The 22,174-nt window shown below is 42.2% G+C and overlaps 1 protein-coding gene across 2 annotated transcripts in view; it reads right to left on the reverse strand.

The window, feature by feature from the left end:
• Nucleotides 1-22,174, reverse strand: part of LOC6503596 — a 65,003-nt gene that overhangs the window by 1,909 nt on the left and 40,920 nt on the right. For both annotated transcript variants that reach the window (XM_032452572.2, XM_044716706.1), the window contains exons 5-7: nucleotides 11,035-11,169; nucleotides 4,790-5,648; nucleotides 58-3,312 (exon numbers count right to left, since the gene is read on the reverse strand). In XM_032452572.2, the coding sequence (XP_032308463.1) occupies nucleotides 58-3,312; nucleotides 4,790-5,648; nucleotides 11,035-11,169 (4,249 nt within the window). The remainder of the gene's footprint in view (nucleotides 1-57; nucleotides 3,313-4,789; nucleotides 5,649-11,034; nucleotides 11,170-22,174) is intronic.

A 22,174-nucleotide genomic window follows, 5' to 3' on the forward strand; every position in this document is an offset into this window, starting at 1 on the left:
GAGTCAGTAGATTAGTAACAGTACAAGGACTAGGACTAGGAGGATCTGGAAACTCACCCAGTTTAGTGGACATCTTCTGGTCATCCCGCATGGAATGGCTGGAGGAGGCCTGCGAGATGCCACTCGACTCGGTGCTGTGCATCAGCAGGTTGTTGATCTCCGCCTGGTTGGCCCGCAGACGCCTCCTCAGCTTGGGCATGTCGAAGGGCAGCTCGCCGAGGTCCACCGAGGTGGCACTGCCCGAGGTGCAGGCCGCCTCCTGTTGCAGGGTCTTGCGGCGCCTCAGCTTCGGCATATCGAACGGCAGATCCCTCAGATCCTGCGGCATGCCCCCGGCTCCAGCTGCTGCTCCTGCCCCGCTGCCACTGGCCTGGGTGCTGCCACCGGCGGCAGTAGTTGTTGCCCCGGACACGGAGGTGTCTGCCCCAATCAGCTGCAACTTGGGCAGGGTGAGCCGTTGCAGGGCCAGTCCGGCCTGGGTGGGCGGCTTCCCCTCCTCCCGGGAGTGCAGGGATATCCCGCTGTCCGATCCGAGGAGCTCGTCGGCCAGCTGGAGCAGCGCCTTGTTGGGAGCAGCGCCCCGATTCCCACGCAGTTGCTTGGCGGAGGCCCCAGTTCCCGCCAGGACCTCCTCCTGGCCCGCCTGCCCCTGCCCCTGCTGCTGTCCTTGCACCTGAACCTGGACCACCTGCTGCTGCTGCTGCTGGGACTGCTCGGAGGCACTGGCCGATGCCGGTTCTTGAGAGGACTTATCCGAGATGGGGCTGAGGATGTGGAGCTTGGAGTGGAGCAGCAGGGGCGCCGGTCTCAGGGGGTAGGCCACACTGGAGCCGGTACTGCCGTTCCCGCCGCTGCCGCCGCTCTCCGAGCTATGGGAGCTGAGGGAGCTGGAGTGGCGCGACTCGGAGCTGGAGGTGCTGCGGTTGCCCTCGCTGGTGCTGGAGCGCAGGGACTCCATGCTGCCGCCACTGCTCGAGGTGGCGATGCTCTCCGTGCTGCTGTAGTTGTGCCCGGGTATGCTCCCCTGGCCCTGGCCCTTGCCCGGCCGCTGGTGGCCCCGCCGATGGTGGTGATGGTGCGGATGATGGTGGCGCTGCGACGTGGACGAGCCCTGCACCTGTCCACCCGCACCCGCACCCGCACTCCTCCGCAGCTCCAGCACCCTGCCCGACTCCAGGACAAAGGATCGTGGCCTTCGCGGAGCAGCTCCCGATACAGAACCGACTCCTGTTCCGGGGCCACCTCCTCCCACTCCTCCTCCGCCGGCGAGGGACACCGAGGCAGAGGCCGAGCCGGAGGCCGCGTTGGAGTTGGAGTTGGTGGAGGGCGGATTCACGTAGGCGCTGTCGGTGAGGCTGTTGTCGTTGCTGCTCCCGCCGCACATCTGCTGGTTCTTGATGGACTGCAGCGGCAGGCGGAGGTCCCGCAGCCGGGGATGGGCTGGGTTGGCGGCGGGCAGGTTGGGGGCACTCCTAATACTGTTCATGTTCAGGTAGCGGTCGTGCTTGCCCGGGAACTTCATCGGCAGCGGTGCCGTGGATGGCGGCGACGGAGTATACCCCCGCACGGGTAGCTGCTGGTTGCTGCTGCTCCCCGATGGCTCGCTGCCCTTCATCTGCTGTAGATTCTGGCCGGGATTGGCTGTCTGGCTCTGGTTCTGGTTCTGATTCTGCTGATCCACCTGGCTGAGCTGCAGCTTGCCCATCTCCGCCTGGACGTGATGGACCTGAACCTGGGCCTCGCCCGCCTGCTCTTGGAGCGCCTGGTTCTTGGAGTTCTTGGCCCGCTTGCAGTCGGAACGGGTCTTGGAAGCGGCTGCCAGTGGCAGTGGCAGTGCCAGTGCCTCTGTATTACCGTTGTTGGTGAGCTGCAGCAGCACGGAATGATTGGTGATGCGATCCACCTCGTCCAGGTCATCGTCCGACTTGGCGATCTTGCAGTCGAAGGCCGTCTCATAGATCTGCCGGCGACTGCGGCTGCCCATGATGTCCTCCTCTGAGTCGACGGTGTCCTCCGAGTCCTCCGTATCCTCCTCGTCTCCGTCTCCGTCACCCTCGTCGTCGTCTTCGTCCTCCTCCTCCTCCTCAGCTTCCGCCTCCTCCTCAGCTCGGTGGTAGAGATCTAGGGCGTTGGCCGGCGTTTGGTTCGCTGGTGGCTGGATGGCACACTCGGCGCATTCATGGACGCCATGCGGATGGACATAGAAGATGCTGCGTGGCCGGAAGTACTCCTCCTCCAGATCATCGCCTCCGCCTCCGGCTTCACCACGGCTACCCCGGCCGCCGGAGGAGGATGGTGGGGCGGCGATGCAGGCTCCGCACACGGCTGCTGGTCCGAGCAGGCGGTGCGGTGGCATCGGCTCAATACCACTTCCTAGTCCTAGTCCTTGTCCTGGTCCTGGTTGTCCTTGAACTGACCCTGCAGAGGATGAAACAGGAGCTGGTGGTGGGGGACAGCACTTCAAGAGTTCACCCTCGCCGGCGTCGCAGTGCTGGAGCTGGAGTTGGAGCTCGCTGCCGGTGGAGTTGCTGCCGGTTGGGTGGCGAGGCTGGACGTTGCACGTCTTCCGGACGAGGGCCAAGGCCCGGGCGTGCCACTCGCGCCGCTTCAGGCACTCGCTGCAGTCGGACTCCTCGGAGGTGCTGGTGCTCGGCGTCTCGCACCGTATTATGTGGACGCCCTCCTCCGTGAAGCTGTACCGCTTCGGGGTGGCCTGGTTCTCCGGGTCTAGTTCCTCCAAGTCCTTGAGCTCTAGCTCCTCGTCTAGCTCCTGTTCGTCCTTCTCGGCTGGCTGTGGCAACTCCTCCTCCTGGGGCTGGGGCACATCCAAGCTGGAGCTCTTCCGGTAGGCCGCCGGCTGCTGGGAGGCACTTTGCTGCGGCGGTTCGCTGGCCGTCGACTGGCGGCTCTTCAACTTGATCTCCTCCCTGTCCTTGTCCTTGTCTTTGTCCTTATCCTTGTCCTTGTCCTTGTCCTTGTCCCGACTCTTCAGAAGATCGGAGTAGTAGTAGGGCGAGGGCTGGCGCTTGCTGTGCTCCGAGGTGGCAACTGTTAGCTTCCTGGGACTGCGTTGCAGCTGCGGCGGCAGAGGACGCACTAGATCGTCGGATATGGAGTCCGGGGAGTTGAGTCCTGCCTGGGGTAGAATCGACTGCAGGACAGTGGTGGCTGGTGGCACAGAGGGAGCTGCTGGAGGTCCTGTTCCGGGTAGAGTTCCGGGCAGAGGAGCTGCAACTCCAACTGGCAGAGGTGGCTGTTCGACTTCCTCGTCTATATCCGCCTCGTCATCAGAGGACTTCGGTGCAGAAGAGTCTGAAAAGGATCAAGGATACAGGACTATTTTAATTATATTCTATAAGTGCTTAAAAAAGTTCTTAATTATAAAAAAAAAGACAATTAAAATCAATAAACTCGTCCAGAAGCCTGTTGAGGTTGATTAGACAACAAAAAAGAGGTCCTGCAAGGGGGGCAGCAGGGAGTCCTGGCAGCAACTGCAACTACAACTAGCCACCAATTAGAAGGACCAAGGACTCAAGCCCATCTGGCTGCAGGATAGAACTTTTCGCGCTGCGGCGACTTCGATTAGCCAAGCGTAAAATGGAAAATGGAAAATGGCAGAGACTCTGATTAAGAGGGGGAATCCTTGCCAAAGGACTCTCCCCCAAGCAGTGGCAGTGGCAGTGGCAGAAGTGGAGGCGGCAGCCAAGCGCCAAATAGACTGCGTCAACTCCATTTGCGTTTCAATTGCGAGTCCTCGGGCGCCGCAGTGTCGTCGCTGCGACTTAATTAGAAACTGTCAGCGCCGCCTCCCAGCCCCGCCTCGGGTTAAGTCTATATTATTTTATTTATTTCTTTAAACTACCTAGTACTTGTGAAAGGATATATAGTATATCCTTACAACCTCACAATTATCCAAAAGACAGAGGCCTTTCATTACTGAAATTACAAAATAAGTGCAATATGCTTGGTGGTTTTCTTTTCAGACTCTTTTTTGGCGGGAGGTTCTTTTTTCCATCAGGTTTTGGCCTTATTTCTTTTTAAAGCTTACTTTTTTAGTTTTAAAATTAGGAAAATGTGTTAAAAATTAAGATAAGAAGGCCCCAAGCTTGGGTATAAATTAAGTTATTAATTTTTGAAACCACATCTTAAGAAACAATTCAAACAAAAATAGTATAATAGTTCTCTAACCTCTTTTAGATCTCGAATAAAGTTTAGTTTTTAAGGATTTTACAAAAAAAAACCTTAAAAAATAGACTTAAAAAAAATGATTTCCATTTAAAATTGTCTAACTCATCAGTTGATCAGTTGATGATTTTTTATACAATTACTCTCTAAATTTTGTTTAAAAGTTATAGTTTTTATGAAGACTCTATTATGTTGTCTTTTTATTTAAAATTAAAATAATAATAATTAATAAAATCATAAATCATAAATTAAACTATGCATTTTTTCTGAATAAGCTCATAAGTAATCTCACTAACTTTATAAATATAAACTCTATTAATTGGTAAATTAAATGTTGCTTGTGTTTTAAATTTATTTTAATTTCAATTTATTTTATTTTTTATGTTATTGATAATTATATATTTAAAAAAAAATATACCATTTTCTTATAAATTAGCTAAAAATTTTTTTAAGAAAACAAATTTTAAATTAAAAACTTCAGCATGGGAAGTGTGAGCCAGGAATCGAACTTGCTCCACTGTACTCTGCATCTCACATCAAGTATACGCCCAGTAGTCCCTACTTTTCTTAAAAATCATGAATTATGAATGGGATCCTTGCTCACCTGAATTGTATTGGCTGTTCCTTTTGTCCTTTCTTAGATTGCTGCTGCTGTTGCTGGTGTTGTTGTTGTAGGTGGAATGTCGCTGTTGTTGCTGCTGATGCAACTGTTGCTGTTGTTGCACCGGCTGCTGCTGCTGTTGCACACTCCTTGTTGTTGGCAAAGTTTGTTGTAATTGTTGCTGTTGTGGCTGGTGCTGCTGCTTCTGTTGCTGCTGCTGCTGTTGCAGTTGCAGTTGCTCCTGCAGTAGCTGCAACTGATGCTGATGCTTCAGATGCAGTTGCAGCTGCAACTGATGCTGCTGATGCGTCCGTTTGTGGCCCGGATTGGAGCGTCTCTTGGCCTTCTTGTGGTAGACCTTCTTGTGCTGTCGCGTGTCCTTCGGATCCGAGTATCCTTCGATCAGCTTCACCGACGCCTGCTTGATGTTGCTGTTCGGCAGCGGTGGATGTTGCAATGTGGCACGTTGTTGGTGTTGCTGCTGATGTTGTTGTTGTTGTTGTTGCACTCCCACTGGCAATGTATTGTTGTTGTTGTGATGTTGGCTGTGCGTATTGTTGTTGTTATTGTTGCTGATTTGTTGCAAGTGCTGTTGCTGCTGCGACTGCTGCTGCTGCTGATGTGGCAATGTGGCAAGTGGTGCAGGCAATGGTGGCACTACTGATGTTGCCGCTGCAGCTGATGTTGCAACTGGTACTGCTGCTGCTGCTGCTGATGTTGCAACTGCTGTTGTTGTTGCTGTTGCTCCTCCTCCGCTTCCTCCACCTCCTGCTGCTGCTGCTGCTGATGCGGTTGCTACTGTTGCTGCTGCAGCTGCTGCCCCTGGTACTTGCAACGCTTGTTGGGCTTCGCCAAACGGCAGCTGTTTGGAACAAAGAACGAATTAGCTTTTGTTTTCCCACTAATTTGATTTGCATTTCAATTTCCGATTTCTTTTTTTTTTCAATTTAATTGAAAAAGGAAATCAAAAAAAAAAGGGGAAAATTAAAAGAAAAGGCCAACTCGTTTATAGCACTTGTCGGGTTTCCCCCAGATGGTCTACCTAGAGGGCTAGTGGTAGATACTATATGGTAACGGTGGTATTGAGCCACCCGAAAAACCAATCTATAAAATCGGAGCCACCCTAAAGTGGCAATAAGTGGGGGGTTATACTAAACACCTCCTCCCTTCTGAACCACCAAAGGTTTGTATTTTTTCTTAAAAATTATTATTCTGTTTTAATAACTATTTAAATATAAAATTATTAAGTGATTTAAGTGGAAGAAGGAGGAAAGAGGAGGAGAAGGGAGGATCCGGAGGAAGAGTAGGAGTAGGAGGAGGTAGAAGTAGGGGGAGGTAGGAGTAGAAGAAGGGAGGAGTAGAAGGAGGAAGTAGAAGAAGAGAGTTGTAGAAGGAGCGGGAGCAGGGAGGGATGAGGTGGAGTAGAAGGAGCAAAAAGAGAAACGTAAAGGAGCAGGGAACTTTAATAAAAAAAATTTATTAAAATAAAAATTTTTAATTTAATTTTTTGGCGCTACTTAAGTGCCACCTATGAGAATCGAGGAGGAGGGCGCTGTTTTTAACTATTAATTTTTATTTATTTATATTAATAATTATTTATTTTAAAGTGGAATTATTTTTTTTTTTAATTTTTAGAGCTGCTTAAGTGCGGCCTTTGAGAATCGAGGAGGAGGGCGCTATATTTTTAATAATTAATTATTATTTTTATTTTATTGTTTATTTTTCATAAAAAAAACCGGACTGTAAGCATTTTATTTTCATTTTCTAGAGCAGTTTCTCTGCCATTTAAAGACCAATAATATCTTTTTAAACCCAAAGTACTCCCTTCAAGTTCAGTTTCTAAAAGTTTAAAAAACTTTCTACTCAAAATAATCGCCATTTAACGTTTAATATCCCTCACAGTTTAGCCCTCAAATGGCATGGAGGAGAAGGGAAACTAATTAACGAGAAAATGATGGACATTTGCGAGGAAAATTGAAAACAAAGGAGCCAGACAGTTGCCAGGTAATGGATTTTGCCCAGGATTCGATCTTTTGATTTGCCAGGATGAATGATTGATGGACGGATGGATGGTTGCTGGATAGATGGATGAACGGATGGATTTCAAGTGGAAGGAACATATGAGCCTGGCTCATAACAATTCCATGTCAATCACAATGACCGGATGCTCCAGGATGTGCCGGGATGCCATTTCCACTGACAAATGGCCATCAAGGACATCAGGGAAATGCCACACTTTGGTGACATTAACGTAGACCGAATGTTAGGCCATTATGTTGAGCATAAATTTCCGCCAACATGGCTCTGCTAACATGTCCTGGCCAAAAGGACATGCATGGACATTTTCAATTAAAAGTCATAAATTACAAGTGAGTTGTGGAGGCTGCTAGTCTAACTCCGGTTTTAATGAAATTTGAACTTGGGGAAAATAAGCAACAGGACTACCTATCATGTGTTTAAATATTTGCCTTTGATTATCCAAGGATATAAGCAGGACCTTGTGTCTATGCTCGTCCTGTTGCCGCAGCAACGTGATTTTTATGCCAACTTTAATGAAAAAGCGACGGAATCGTCGTTATTGGTTGATATCCTGTTGGGGAGGAGTTGTGGTATGAGGTCCTTTCCAGTCCTCTGGCATTGTCTGTCCTGTCTGCCCGCCTTTTGTCTAACTGCCCTCGTCCTCAGCCTCTCGATCCTGACAGACTAATGCTGAATAAGAGCTCCCTGTTTGGACATGCCCCCGTAACTTGGCAAAAATTATCTCCGACTATCTGATGATTGAAAGCACTGAGAAAAATATATTTAAATTCAATTTGAGTGGAGAGATGGAAAGTAAGAGAGATAATGAAACAAAATCCTAAATTAAATGAAAATCTTAGGAAGAGTTTTCACAAAAAATTAATTTTTAAAAGAGATTTTAATTCTAAAAAATATTTGAAAAGCATTTTTGTTTATATTTTTATCTATAATTTTTTAAGTTATATATTTTTCTAATTTGTTATCTCTTATCCCCCTTTAACCCCATACCCCTCACCATCTGGTGGAATTCTATATCCTTCCTCGAAGCTCCGCAGACAACAGGACGTATGAGTGATATTTAAGCTGAAGCTGTCTCTTCTGGCGTTTCTTGCTTTTTGACGATGAGCTGAGTTAGGGGGGGAGTGTATAAAGAAAAAAAATGTATATGGAAACCATGGCCATAGCCATAGCCAAGTTATTGAAATAAACAAAAGTACACACACTCCCTCACACACACACTCACACACACACTAACTTGTATATAAACAGAATCGTGTCCTGGCTGCGGCTTTTGTTGGAAACTCTGGATGGTGGCTGAGTTATCGTTGAATATTACTCCGTGGAGAGTAATAGCAACAACTGTAAAAGCCAAACCATACTCCCACTCCCACTCTCCTTGTTTTTTAGATTTTCCTTTTTTTTTTTTGGCCCCATCCTGGTACAAAGCCCCACTTCAAAGCCAGACGCTCCACATATCGAAAAATGTCGCGCTCGCTGCCTGCCATTAAAACGTGAGCTGCCACCGAAAAAATGGCAAGAAAAAACAGCCACAACAATGGCTCAAATACACTGACAGAAGATTTTATTACATTTAATTAAACAAATAAAATTGGACACACTCTCAAAGTTAAAGAGAAGAAAGAAATCCCCTTAGCTACTATTTAGTTAGAATCATTAATTTTATACAAGAAATGTTTTTAAATTTGGCGCCCACTATTTTTTATTATTATTTATAATTTTTAAAAGCCTTATTTTCAATTTTTTTGTTATATAATTGATTTTAAAGAGTATTTTTAAGAAACAAAGACAAAATAATTGAAAAATGGTAACTTTACTTGTATTACATTAATAAAAAAAAAAAACGTTTTTAAAACAATAAATAAATAAAAGTAAAAAGAAACCTCTTCATTATTATTTTTCAAATTAAATTCATTGACTTTCAGCTTAAAACTCTTTTAATTTCAATAAGAAAATAGAAAAATTCACAAAAGAGAAATAGAATTGAAAAAAAATATTACAGAAATGAAAGAAATAGGCCTAAAAACTCAAATTCTAGAAATAAAAATGGTAAAAAATGCATTCTTTTTTTATAAAAACCACAAAAATCATATCAAGTTTCTCCCAGTGCACCTCCACACACACACACACATTCTTAGTGAAAGCTATTATGGCATCATCGCATGGCTCTGGACACGCGTCTCGCGCCATCTCTCTCCCCCCCCCACCAGCCCATCTCTGTCACACACACGCCTCTGTTGGCGGCAAACAAAAGTCATGAGATAGAATTACATTAATAACCGCCCAGGAGGGAAAGAGATGGGCCAAAAAAAAATAAATAAATAAATAAAAAACAAAAAAAAAACTGAACAGCAAAAGGCGCTAAACGTTATCGCTTTGGGCCATTTGCTGCATGAATATTTGGGAGGGGATGCGGGGGGCAGTGCCACAGGGGGGGAGTCAGGAGAAAACCAGGAAAATTGCCTGGAAAAATCTAGGAAAATTATTCTGGCAATCCCCTGGCAAAAGAAAGAAAATACTGGGCCTAATGATTAATTAACCAAACTGATTGGCCCTCAAAGTTGGGCCTAATGAGGTTATGGATGAAAAGGGGGATTAATTTTAAGTTTAATGACTAAAATAAATTATAAGAGGTGGGCTTACATTTAAAATTGTTACGGGTGTTTGGTTATTTATTTATTTAACTATTTTTTGGTCAACAAAAAACAGAGAAAAGTACTCTTTTTTGTCCTAAAATAATTGTTTTTAGAAAAAGCTATATGATACTAGGTACTATGACATTTATTCTCTTAAATATTCTATAAATGTTAGATTTCAATTTAAAATTGTTTTATAATTATATTTTTTAAATTTCTGGAACTTTCAGAACCATTTTGAACATTTTCTAAAAAAGTTTCTTGACTAAAATTGACTACAATTTTATAATTAAATATATTTCAAGTACATTTTCTCACAAAATCTTGTCAAAAGATCAACAATATCCTTTAAAATCCTTGCAAATTAGCTTTGATTTCCCTTCAAACAATAATCCTGTAATAATAATCCACTTTCCTAATATTCCAGCCAACAATTGAGCAATTTCTTATTAAATTATTTGCAGAAAAATGGCAGAAAAACAAACTGCATATACTTGGCAGTGATTTAGGAAGCCAGAAGCCAGATCCTGCCACTCCTGAAGGTCCTTGCCGCAAATCTTATTTATGTGGCAAGGAAGCAGCCAGGCAATGAGGCACGAAGGCACACAAATCGCATTCCTCGCCGGGCTAAACAAATTTCAATAAAATGAATTTCAAGTGCTGTTTCTCTTCGAGATTCGACTTTTGGTTTCTGTTTCTTTCGTTTTATTTTTTATTTTCTCCGTTTTTTATGTGAATGCCTCATGCGGCGCTTGGGCCTCTTGGCTTTCATTTTCATTTTTAGTGGCAATATGCAAAGGGAAACAACAGAAAAAGCACAAAATATTTCCGTATGGGCCATAAAATGGAGCGCCAGCTACCCCCCAAAGGATCTAAGGTCCTGTTCTTGGAATGAGAATCAAAGATTTTTTTTCTTTGGATTTTTTTTGGGAGGCATGTTTTGATTTGTGGCACGAGGAGCAGGCTTTTGGTGCAGCCTGATGGTATCTTTTGGCTTTAAGTGTTGGCCAAAAAAATACCAACAAACTAGGCTTAAAAAACAGCTTACTTAGTAGTCCTTTTTATCCTTTTTTGCTCTCTCTGTCTCTCTGTTTGTACATTTTTTGTTATGACCGCCTGCTGGGCAGTTTTTTATGATTTCCCGCCCTTCTATATTTTCCTACAATATTTATCCAATAGCCCGTGCATTGTTTGGCCAGGATCTGCCGGGGCTATCCTGCCGGGGATAAACAGTCAAGGATATCCAGGAGTGAGTGGCTTTTCATTAACGCATTGCTTATTGCAATGGACTCCCTCCCAGGACTCCTCATACCCTCTGGCCGAAAAAAAGGAGAGCTCCATGGAGCGTGCAGTTTATCAATTAGCTGTCCAGGGCAGTTAATTGTCCTTCGTCCTGGCAACCATTCAACCATCAAGCCAATCTAAACAAGTCCCCCAACCACCCAGGAAAAAGTGCGACCCACTTAACCAGGCCAAAGGATGCTGAAGGATAACAGGCAGGCCCATCCTGGCTACACAGGAGATACTGGCCATACAGGATGTACCAGCTATACAGGATATAGAAAGGATACTTACAAATTCTGTTTGCGGACTGGGGGCTATCCAGTGCTCGGGATTCGCTGGTATCGCCTCCGCCAGGCACGGATCGAAGCTGGACGGTCGTTTTTTAACAAAGTCTACGGGCAGGCTGTAATCATCACAGATGGCAATCTAGAAGGCAGATGGTAGAAGGTAGAAATTCAGTTGAAATTTAATTAATTGCAGGTGACAGGTGACAGGTTACGGGTTACAAGACCGTGTTGAGAACTTAATTAGGCCAGCTCACTGCAGGTGGCTTTACATTTCACTTTTTTGCTCTTTTGCTTTCAGTTTACTTTTAGTTGTGAAGTTTTGCTTAATAACAAGTTTTTAAAGCCAGGATTTCATTTTTAAAACTTAAAAGTAAAAGTCTATTAGAGGAAAATTAAATATTTTCTCGGTATTTCAGTGCCAACTAGTATTAAGACAAGAATATGATTAGGCTTTATGGTTATTATTTAAGAAACAAGAACGGTCACTTTAGGATTGCCAAAAAAGTGCTGCCAATTCTTTCATTCTTTTTGTAAAGATCTAACCATATTTACCATATATTGTTTAAAAAAAAAAGATTAGTGTTTAAAATAAAGTATTAGATATTAGAGTATCATTTTAAATATAAATTAAATTTAATATGCTTTTTAATGAAAAAAAATATACAATTTCCTGAAAATGAGGCAATGATTTTGAGATCAGAGATCAGTGCTGCCCATTATTACTTTCTTTTGTAAAGATCTAAGCATTTTTATATTTTTTAATTGTTTATTATTTAAAAGATTACAAAAATAAGTGTTAAAAATAAAGTATTTAAAAAATAATAAGCTATTTATAAGTCAAAAATTAAAAATCCTTTAAAAATGAAATGAAAAGAAAATAAGTTTTAAAAGAAACTTAGAATTGGCAGCACTGAATGCTATCTTTTTTTAAAAACTAGGATTAAGAGCCAATAAAAATTAAGTAGTCTATAATATAGTTTTAAAACTTGAATCTTAAAGAAAACTAATTACCAAAAAACAAAGAAAAACACAACTGAAGAACCTAATTACCAATAATTTGTAATGTCTGCTTTTAATGTCTTCCCTGAACCGGAAACCAGAAGCTCAACCAGAAATAACCATAATAAGTTTTGGTCTAAGCCGGTAATTTGTTTTTGGCTTTAATCTTAACCAATTCATTGCCATCAGTTGGCTAAGCATTTTGGCCAAAAACCCCAGTGCCCAGAAACCAGTACAACAGACCCTTTTTTGTTGCTTTTCTTCACTTAACGTTAATTGCAATTCTCAAGACTTTTTTTCAGGACTCAAGACAGCAACAATGCTTTCCTTACATTTGCATCATCTGGATCCTTTTTATTTTTTTTTTTACCTAGCTAACACACACACACACATAGACCCACTCCTATACAGAGAGAGAAAATAAAGGGGTGGTAAGCCCAGAAAATCCTTTAGCATCGTCGCCATTTTTAATTGTAACTGTAATTTAGCCATTGTTGCACACTTTTGATGACGCAGCGGACTTTCAGCCAAATGGCAAGAGTCTGCAAACTGGGCTTAAACAGATAGGGGCACAGGGGGAAGGGGCTGTGGGAGGAACACACACACTTGAGGTGCACGTGTCGTGGCGTTCGTTATTGTTTCTTCCCCTGCATGCATTTATTTTTTGCATTTTTTTCTCTTTTTTTCTCGAGGGTTCAAGGGTATTCTCTGCGCATAAAAATATATGCATTTTTTTTTGTATTTTCCTAAAAGAAATGGCCAGAAATAGCCACGCAATTGACGTAGATGTCGGCTCTCTATTGACCGCTCGGCTTTCAAAAGTTTCAGACACCTGCCACGAGTTACACAACATTTTACTTTTTCCAAACCGACCGCAGTGGTTTCCGTTTCATTTGGGAAAAATTGGGAAAATATTTCTGGACAGCTTTGTTTAGAGATTCTGATGTAGATTGTCCACGAACTGTCCCACAAATCGTAAAAGGTATTCTGCATAAAAATCGGTTGGAAATTGGCAAAGTTATAGACATCGGAGGAGGTGATATGCGGAAATCATGGATTTTCCAAGGGGCTCTATCAGAAAATTATAAAAATAATTTAAAAAGTATTTTGTTATTAGATTTAGATGCAGAACTGTGGGGAACTTATCTAGAAATCGTTTAAGGTATTCCTCTTGAGGATCGGAGGAGAATTACCAAAGATATAGACATCAAAAGGAGCCATGTGGGAATATCCCTGTTTTTGCAAGGGGTACCCTTAGGAAAATTTGAAAAAATTTTAAAAAATATTTTGTGTCAGGATTTTGATGAAGATTGGTGGGGAATCACTCCACAAATGTTTTAAGGTATTCCGCTCAAGGATCGGAGGAGAATTACCAAAGATATAGACATCAGAAGGAGCCATGTAGGAATATCCCTGTTTTTGCAAGGGGTACCCTTAGGAAAATTTGAAAAAATTTTAAAAAATATTTTGTGTCAGGATTTTGATGAAGATTGGTGGGGAATCGCTCCACAAATGTTTTAAGGTATTCCGCTTAATGAGAATTCGGATCGGATGAGAATTACCAAAGATATAGACATCAGAAGGAGCCATGTGGGAATATCCCTGTTTTTGCAAGGGGTACCCTTAGGAAAATTTGAAAAAAGTTTAAAAAATATTTTGTGTCAGGATTTCGATCGAGATTGGTGGGGAATCGCTCCACAAATGTTTTAAGGTATTCCGCTCAAGGATCGGATGAGAATTACCAAAGATATAGACATCAGAAGGAGCCATGTAGGAATATCCCTGTTTTTGAAAGGGGGTACCGTTAGGAAAATTTGAAAAAATTTTAAAAAATATTTTGTGTCAGGATTTTGATGGAGATTGGTGGGGAATTGCTTCACAAATGTTTTAAGGTATTCCGCTCAAGGATCGGAGGAGAATTACCAAAGATATAGACATCAGAAGGAGCCATGTGGGAATATCCCTGTTTTTGCAAGGGGTACCCTTAGGAAAATTTGAAAATATTTTAAAAAATATTTTGTGTCAGGATTTTGATGGAGATTGGTGGGGAATCGCTTCACAAATGTTTTAAGGTATTCCTTTTAAGAATCGGATAGGAATTACCAAAGATATAGACATCAGAAGGAGCCATGTAGGAATATCCCTGTTTTTGAAAGGGGGTACCCTTAGGAAAATTTGAAAAAATTGTAAAAAATATTTTGTGTCAGGATTTTGATGGAGATTGGTGGGGAATCGCTCCACAAATGTTTTAAGGTATTCCGCTCAAGGATCGGAGGAGAATTACCAAAGATATAGACACCAGAAGGGGCCACATGGGAATATCTCGGTTTTTGCAAGGGGTACCCCTAAGAATCGGATAAGAATGGGCAAAGATATTTGAATCTACTTCTTCTTTTCCAGACGATTATACACTATAGGCATTACTTTAGTACTCTAGCCAATAGCAAGTACCCTGAGTAATGCCTTGTTTTTCTGAGTGCCTTTATACCTGGCTGTTTGGCTAATTAAGTTGATGCACTCGAGATAAGCTCAGCCCATCGTAAGCCCAATTTAATTGGCAAGTACAGTCATGGCCTGAAGGTCAGAGGTTGCCACAGAGCGGCAGGCGTTACACAACACCTGCCACTGCCACACACACAGCCCGACGCTAAATTCAATCAAGACGAGAAACTTGTGGCCCATAAATTGCGCCCCAAAGCCCCCACCTGGTGGCAACTACTCGGGGGCTACAGGTAGGATATCCCTCTTATAGTACAGTCAGTAGCTACCTCGAAGTACAATTGCAGGCGATAAAGTTGACGACAATTGTGGCAATACCACTCCAGGCCGCCGGAGTCCTGGCCGCGGAGTACACGCGCCACCTCCCCGGGGACAAGGACGCATCTGTGGTGGAAGCGACGACCGCAGGGACCGGAGCACTCCACCGGAGGATGTTCTCCGGCCCTAAAATCAATCCAACAGCGACGACAGAACATGCTGCTAATAATTTCCACAACAGTCGCTGTGCTTCTCCTTATTTTTCACCTTTTTCTTCTATCTTCACTTAACAAAATTACAAAAAAGGACGAAACAGGACTGGGAGCCAAAGGAGTGAGGTGTCTCAGGTGTTGACAACGCAACGTCGTAAAATAAACTGAACTCAGTCGGTGCTTACTGGTGCTTAGTTCCACGGAATGAAAGGACGAACTATTGCCAACTATGGCCAACTTTTGTGCAGATGGCCCGCGGGCAGGATGCGAAATTGAAAGGACATTGGCTCAACCGGAGACGTACTAAACGAAGGATAAGCGTCTCCGGGCAATTGGTCGGTTAGTGCTCTCGCTATGTGCAGTGACCTGATGTCCGGCCCCCACTAGGGGTGCCTTAAATGTCTGGCTTTTGCTTTCAAATGCGCTTTACATCACTGATTTAAATGTTTTCTAAACAAGTGCTTTAAAAATATTGCAATTTGAAGGTAAGAAGGCCCTATTTACTTGGAAGCATCTATAATTTATCATTTTATGAAAATTAAAGCATAAAAAGCCTTAAACTTAGTTACAAATCGTTTAACAACACTGATTTTATAGAGTATGGTCACTTTTTAGTAAAAATACTTGCTTTTTCAAACTATTAATAGCATATAACAAATATTAATATTGTTTAAGTAAGAATATACAATTTATAAACCCAAGTCTCTTGGTAGAAAGTCAAAAACAAGCATAATATTTTCGTCGACAAGTCCTTCTTTCCAACACTATTGCTTTTTTTGACACCTTCCAGCACTACTAATCAAAATCCTCATAAATTACAACTGTTTACAGCCCAATTCTCGAGAAAACCACCCAAGAAATTGAACTTTCCGAACAACCCACATACGGCGAGTAAAAGTTAAGTGGCCCTGTGCCCCTTTTCGAAGGAGTCTAGCCCAGGACCAGCCCAGGACAGCCAAAAGCAAGCACATTTCGCTGCGATGACTCACTAAGCAGGCTCTCATTGGTCGTGATTGCCACTTTGGATCCAAGAGCCATGCAAAATGGATGGTGCAACTGAGGCAAGTAAGCTGGGAAATGGGAAAGGGCAGCGGTTTGAGTGTGCTGGCTCATTGCCTTCGTCGGTACGTCTGTCTGGTTGAGTAAATATCATAAATTTTAAAGGCGGCATTAATGCGTTGCACGTTGCACGTGGCACAAAACACAAGGCACTAGGCAGGTAGCAGGTTGCAGGTTGCAAGGTATGTACGTACATATAGCCTTCAAGCTGGTAGCCAAGTTTCGGTTTTTCTGGTTTTTGCTTTCTTGTGTGGCATAGCGCATAACCGCAGGCACTTTGGCACTGCCTCAAAAAACAAACTTGCCAGGCTGCCAGGACCAGAAAACCAAAAAATACACTCTCCAAAAAGGACACTACCATGTTATAAACCCTATACTCTTCTCGTAGTAGCCTTTTCTCTCAGTGCTTTTGGCACAACTATATACTAGTACCTCTATATTGTCCTGGCCACATGTTGCCCTTGCCAGGCTATTTGGCTTTTGTGTCACACATTTTGCTCGGGCAGGAAATGATGGTGCAACCCCAGGTTCTTGGTTCCTTTCAAGCATTCTCCTTTCTGGCTTCTACTTTCTATTTTGTATTTTGTATCTGCCACTGAAAACAGAATGCTGGCATATTGCGGAGATTGCGTTGCCACAAACAGAATGGAAAATGGAAAGCATTCTTCAGGTCCTCACCGGCTTTCAATGATGATTCTATGCAGGCGGCTTTGATTTTTGTTATTAAAATGCCAACGACAGGTTGGTTCTGCCAGGTAAGTGCCACAAATGCAAAAATAGTTTGTTGATTTTTGGTCGAGAGGTCAGATTTTAAAAAGCTTTTGAAAAAAATATAAAGAAAAGGAAAATTATGGTGATTTGGTGACCCCGATTACTAGATGGAAGCCACTATCTTTCTTCAGTTGCTATTATAATTGCACGAAAATGTGATTTTATAACTAAAATAAAACATTAAGCATAATTACTCTGTTTTTATAATTTCGGTGACCCCGAAGATAGAGATTTTCTAATAAAACATAGATTTTCTTCTAAAATATCTGGAGACCCTAACCTGCAGGTTACCTGCTTAACACTTCTTTCATCACTACTATATCCTTGCGACCAACTAATATTTATCAAAAATCATACAAAACCTCAATTACCTCAATTATTATAATTTCTGGTGACCCCGATAATTGAGCCATTAGCACTTTGTTTGATTATTGGCTTAATATCTTGAATCAAACAAGCCTGGTAATTTAATTGAGTTCTTTGGAAGCAAACTATTAACAGGCATTGTTGGCGGAAACTTTCGGAATAGTTTGGTAAACAAAGTTGGCCTAATCCAGATGTTAGTGTCGCTAATTGGCAACAAATCCAGCTCCCCCTTTGATCTTTGCTGCCAACTGACTAGCTGACTAGCTGACTGGTTGATTGATGGATTGATTAATCGATCGGCGGACTTGTTGGCCTTCTACCCAGTCCTTCAGCCTATTTCCCCTGCCAACATTTTCTTGTTAAGCTTTTCCGGTTGCCGTTAGCTTGATTGATTAGCCGAAAGCCAGGGGCCACTTTCAATTACCAATTACCAATAACAGGCCCAGCCAGGCCGAGCCGAGGGTCCGAGGAAATGGCGTGAGTGGTTGGGGCAGTTGGAGTCCTTGTTTGGCCTTATGCCTTATGGCCTTTAACGCTCAATTGATTTGTTTGGTTAATGCGTGGCCGATTACAGCTAAATATGTCCGCCTTTCTGCCCGCCTGTTTACACTGACTACCCCCCCTACTGGCTGCTGTTTCCTTTGAGTTTTGTAGGAGAGAACCACCCTTCATTATGTTTTGAAACTTTTTAATAGCTCTTCGGTGGAGCATGGAGCATGGAGCATTTTGCGGCATATGCGCCGGCAAGTATGCAAAATATTTTTAATTTTTTCCGCTTTTTTTTTCTCTCCCCCCCCTTGTTGCAACGGAACCATTAAAAATGGCCGACATGGTCACATCAATGAGGGTCGGATCCCGGTGGGGCCTTGTGGGGGATGTGAAAATATAGAGAAGCACTTGAAGAAAAAGAGTGGGGATTCTGATGGGAAATAGGGATAGAAAATGGTAGAAATTCTTCCTAAAAATGTAGATTATTTATCAGAAATTTAATCATAGTGTTTATGAGGTTTCTTCCTCAACTTTTCGTTAAATAATTTTCTAAAAAGCCCTTTGACTTTTAATTTCTCAAAAACACCTTTTCTATAAACCAAGTTTTTTTCCAAGTGCTTTGAAGCTAAAAATGTTAAACAGCAAAGTTTCAAGTGCCGTGCCGTCCGTTCGCTCCCCAAGAGGATACAGCCAGGATGTCAGGAATCCGGGCCTTGCAGGATTCTGGGATTCCGGTTGAGGGAGGTCGCTGAAGGGTGTCATCAAAAAACGTTCCCTGAACTGCAGTTACGGCGCGGCGACTCTCTATACAGGGCAGGGTTTGTTTTTCCAAAACAAACCCCCCGCTGGCTTTGCCATTCGGGGTTGCACATAAATTTTAATTAAATATTTTTTTTTTTTCTCGTCGAAGAACGATGTGTTTTTATGTTTTTAAACCGACCGAAGCCCAGACAGTTGATGGGTGAGTGAGGTTTTGTGGCACTTGAAAAGGCGCACCACCTGCCAGAAACAGAAACAGAAACAGGAACAGAATCAGTAACAGAAACAGCAACTCCAGCGGTCCTGGCAGTCCTGTAGGTCTATAAATTTCAATGTCGCACACCACTCAAAACACAAAACACAAAAAATACTCAAACTCAAACTCAAACTCAAAAACGCAATAACGATGCGTGCCAGTCGAGCAGACAACTCTGACTTTGCCATTCCACTGGAGTCAAGGGTGGCGAAAGATCACGAGTGCAGCAGGCACCACATCCAACCACATCCAACCACCCAGTCGAGTCGACTGAGCCACCCCCCAGGGTCCACCCCACCGGGCCACATAAATTGTTTGCCCAAATGTAATGAAAATCACAAAAAAACCAAAGTTGCCGCCACAAAAAAAGAAAGCCAGCCTACAAAATGGCCCAAAAACGAATTAAAAAGCACTCTAAAAATATTAAAAATAAAAGATTAAGGATAAGGTGAAGATATATTATTTACGAATATGAAGTTTTTTAGATTTAGAAGGCTTTTTTAATAGGCGCTGCCATATAATGTACGGCTCATATGGAGGGGATAGCTTTAAATTGAATTTTTATATAAACTAATCTTAAGCCTATAAAGTCAAATAAAAAAATTAAGCTAAATTCTTGGAGAGATTTTTGTTTTTCAAGATTTTTAAAATTAAAGAAAAAATCAAACTGTAAATAAATTATATATTCTTGGAGTTAGACTTCTATTAACACTAAGACTAATAATAAAAGCTATTATAAGATTAATAAATTTAAAATTATATATTTAATTAATAATATATGTTTAATCATGAAACCCCTTGAAAGTGTATGATTTGGCAATCAAATGAATAAAAAACAGCAAAGTGAAACCGTAAAATAAATAAATTCATTTGTGGCGGCTGACCCAAGGACGGTTGAGTTTTAAATACTACACATGTTGCCAAACGTGCCACCAACTCACCCACTCACCCACTGAGCCACCCAACCACCCACCCCTCTCTGGGGGAAGCGAAGCCAACTTCCTGTTTCCTGTCGCCTACCATACATGTGTGTGTGTGTGTGTGAGAGTTACTTTTTTTTTTTTGTGTATTGCTGCAAGTATGGGTATTTCGTGGTCCTTTCGTTGAAAACACCACAGTCGAGCGAACATTGGAAATTGTTCTGCTCACGGGAGCAGAAGTTGAGGGGGTGGTTGGGTGGTTCAGTGGGTGAGTCAGTGAGTGGGTGGCTTGTAGTTTTGTGAACTTTGCAGAAATGCAGTGACCGGAAAGTTGTAATATCCAATCGCCACTTTATTTGCGAACATCCTCCATCGTGGATGGAGTCCCACTCCCACTCCCACTCCCACCACTCCTGTTGGCCTCCTCAAATGGCCATTACGTGGCCAGGCAAATGAATTGGCCATTGCAGGCCGAGTTGGCCATAATTGAGACCCAATGGCTATGCCATTCCAATCCGATTCCCTATCGGAAATTGTACCCACAGTCCCAGCGCGAGTCTGTCTGCCGAAAACCTCAAAATGCAATCAAACTTTGGCACTCCTCCCAGACTATTATTTCTATTTTATTTTTTTGTGCCAGTGGTCAGGTCTCTGGCTATTAGATAATGCAGATTTTCGTTCGTTTATTTCCATTTTAGAAGTCCTCTGCTTTGGTTAGTTGGCAATTGACCTTGTTTCGGTTCTTGTAGTGGAGAAACTATGTTGGAACTATAAGTTTCTGGGGTTTTGGGGTATAAATAGTCAAATAATAATAAATTAATATATAATATGTACAAAAAATTAACAATTTGGATGAAATTCATAGTTAATAACATAGTTAATAAACGAGTAACTAGTAATAAAATGACTTTAATGGAGTTATTTGACTGTATAATACCCGGTACACTTTTTACTACTTTCCTCTCAGCTTATTTTGTTAATTTGAAATACTTTATTGAGTTTATTTATTAAACAAACCTTTTAATTACAACAGGCTTTGAAAATTTGTATATTTAAAAAAAATAAAATTTAATTTATAATTTTAAAAAATATAATTCAATAGATTACAGACAAGATTAACGACATAACTTTTCCTCAGTTGCTTATTTTTAAAAGTCCTTTAAGTCTTAATTGCTTTTTTATACTAATATACTTAAAAAACATTTTTCAACTTAGACTATAGACTTTTCAAAAGTAAATTTTATTAGAAAATGTTTTATCCTTTGTGAAAAACAGTCTGTTGTACTTTTCATAGCATACTTAAGTGGGTCTCTTATGGTTCTTCAGTCTTTACTCTTCTAATCCCATTTATTTGTATTAAAAAATTACAATTTAAGAAACTTTTAAAGAAATTTTAAGCAAAAATAATTTTAAAAACAAAAACCACATTTTTATTCCATTTAAAACTATTAAATTTATAGTTAATAGCATAATTAGTAAGTTTAAAGCTCAAGAGAATACTTTTTCTACAAATAGATTTCCAGAAAAAACAAATCTTTTTTAGATCTTTGATTCTATTCTTAAAAATGTAGTTTTTTAAAGGTTTTATAACTTAGTAGTTATACTTTACAGTTAAATAATAATTCTAAGCAAAACCTGAACACAAATATTTGATTTCCCAAAAAGCCCTCTCCCCCACAAGCCAAAATTTAATTTAAAACCCAGATCCAATTTTTGGCATTACCTTAATATTATGCATATATGTTGGTGTGTGTGTGTGTGTGTGTGTGTGGGTTGTGAAAACCCTTTTTGTGCCTGTGGCCTGACTAATCTGGCATTTGTCACCACCACTAAAAAGAAAACCATAACCGCACCACCACACCACCGAACCGCACTGAACCACGGAAACTACCCGAGTTTCTGGTCCGCATTCCAGAGCATATGGGTCCAATTACGCAGCATTTCCGGCGTTTTCTTGCTTCTGCCGGATTTCAGGCATTTCTTGGCAAAGAAAGCCCGGCAATCAGCACCCCCCTTCGGGCCAGAAAACAACGCCCCTGGCAGCGCATCAACAAACACTTCACGCCTGACATTTGACAAGACGTTGTACTTTCAATAGGCGGGGGTTTGTGGGAGTCCTGGGGAGTTAAAGAAGGTCCTTTTCCGGCATGACGTCTCACAAAAAAAAAAAGCACAAACACACACACACACACACACACAGGGAGAGAGAAGCCAAGCTAAATCCAAATGCGAAAAAATGGCAATAATATTTTTATGGGCATAAATAATACAACAGCCAGAAGGGGGCTATGGAGGAGGAATATTATTATTTCCCCCCAAAAATACTGAAAGACTGAGAGACTTTTCACGCTATTTTCTAGAGGATAGAGGGGTTGGGTTCTATAACTTCTCTATATATATGTATGTATATAGTCTCTCGTATTCTTTATTTGGGCTTGGCTAACCACACGCATTTAATGTCGACAAAGTCGATTAAGCCTTGTCCGCAAAAACCCGAAAGCAGCTGCTCAGCCCAAGGACATGGTCACTCTGGATAAATTATCCCCCAGTTAATGG

This window comes from Drosophila ananassae, chromosome XL, assembly GCF_017639315.1.
Source record: "Drosophila ananassae strain 14024-0371.13 chromosome XL, ASM1763931v2, whole genome shotgun sequence".
Classification (NCBI taxonomy): domain Eukaryota; kingdom Metazoa; phylum Arthropoda; class Insecta; order Diptera; family Drosophilidae; genus Drosophila; species Drosophila ananassae.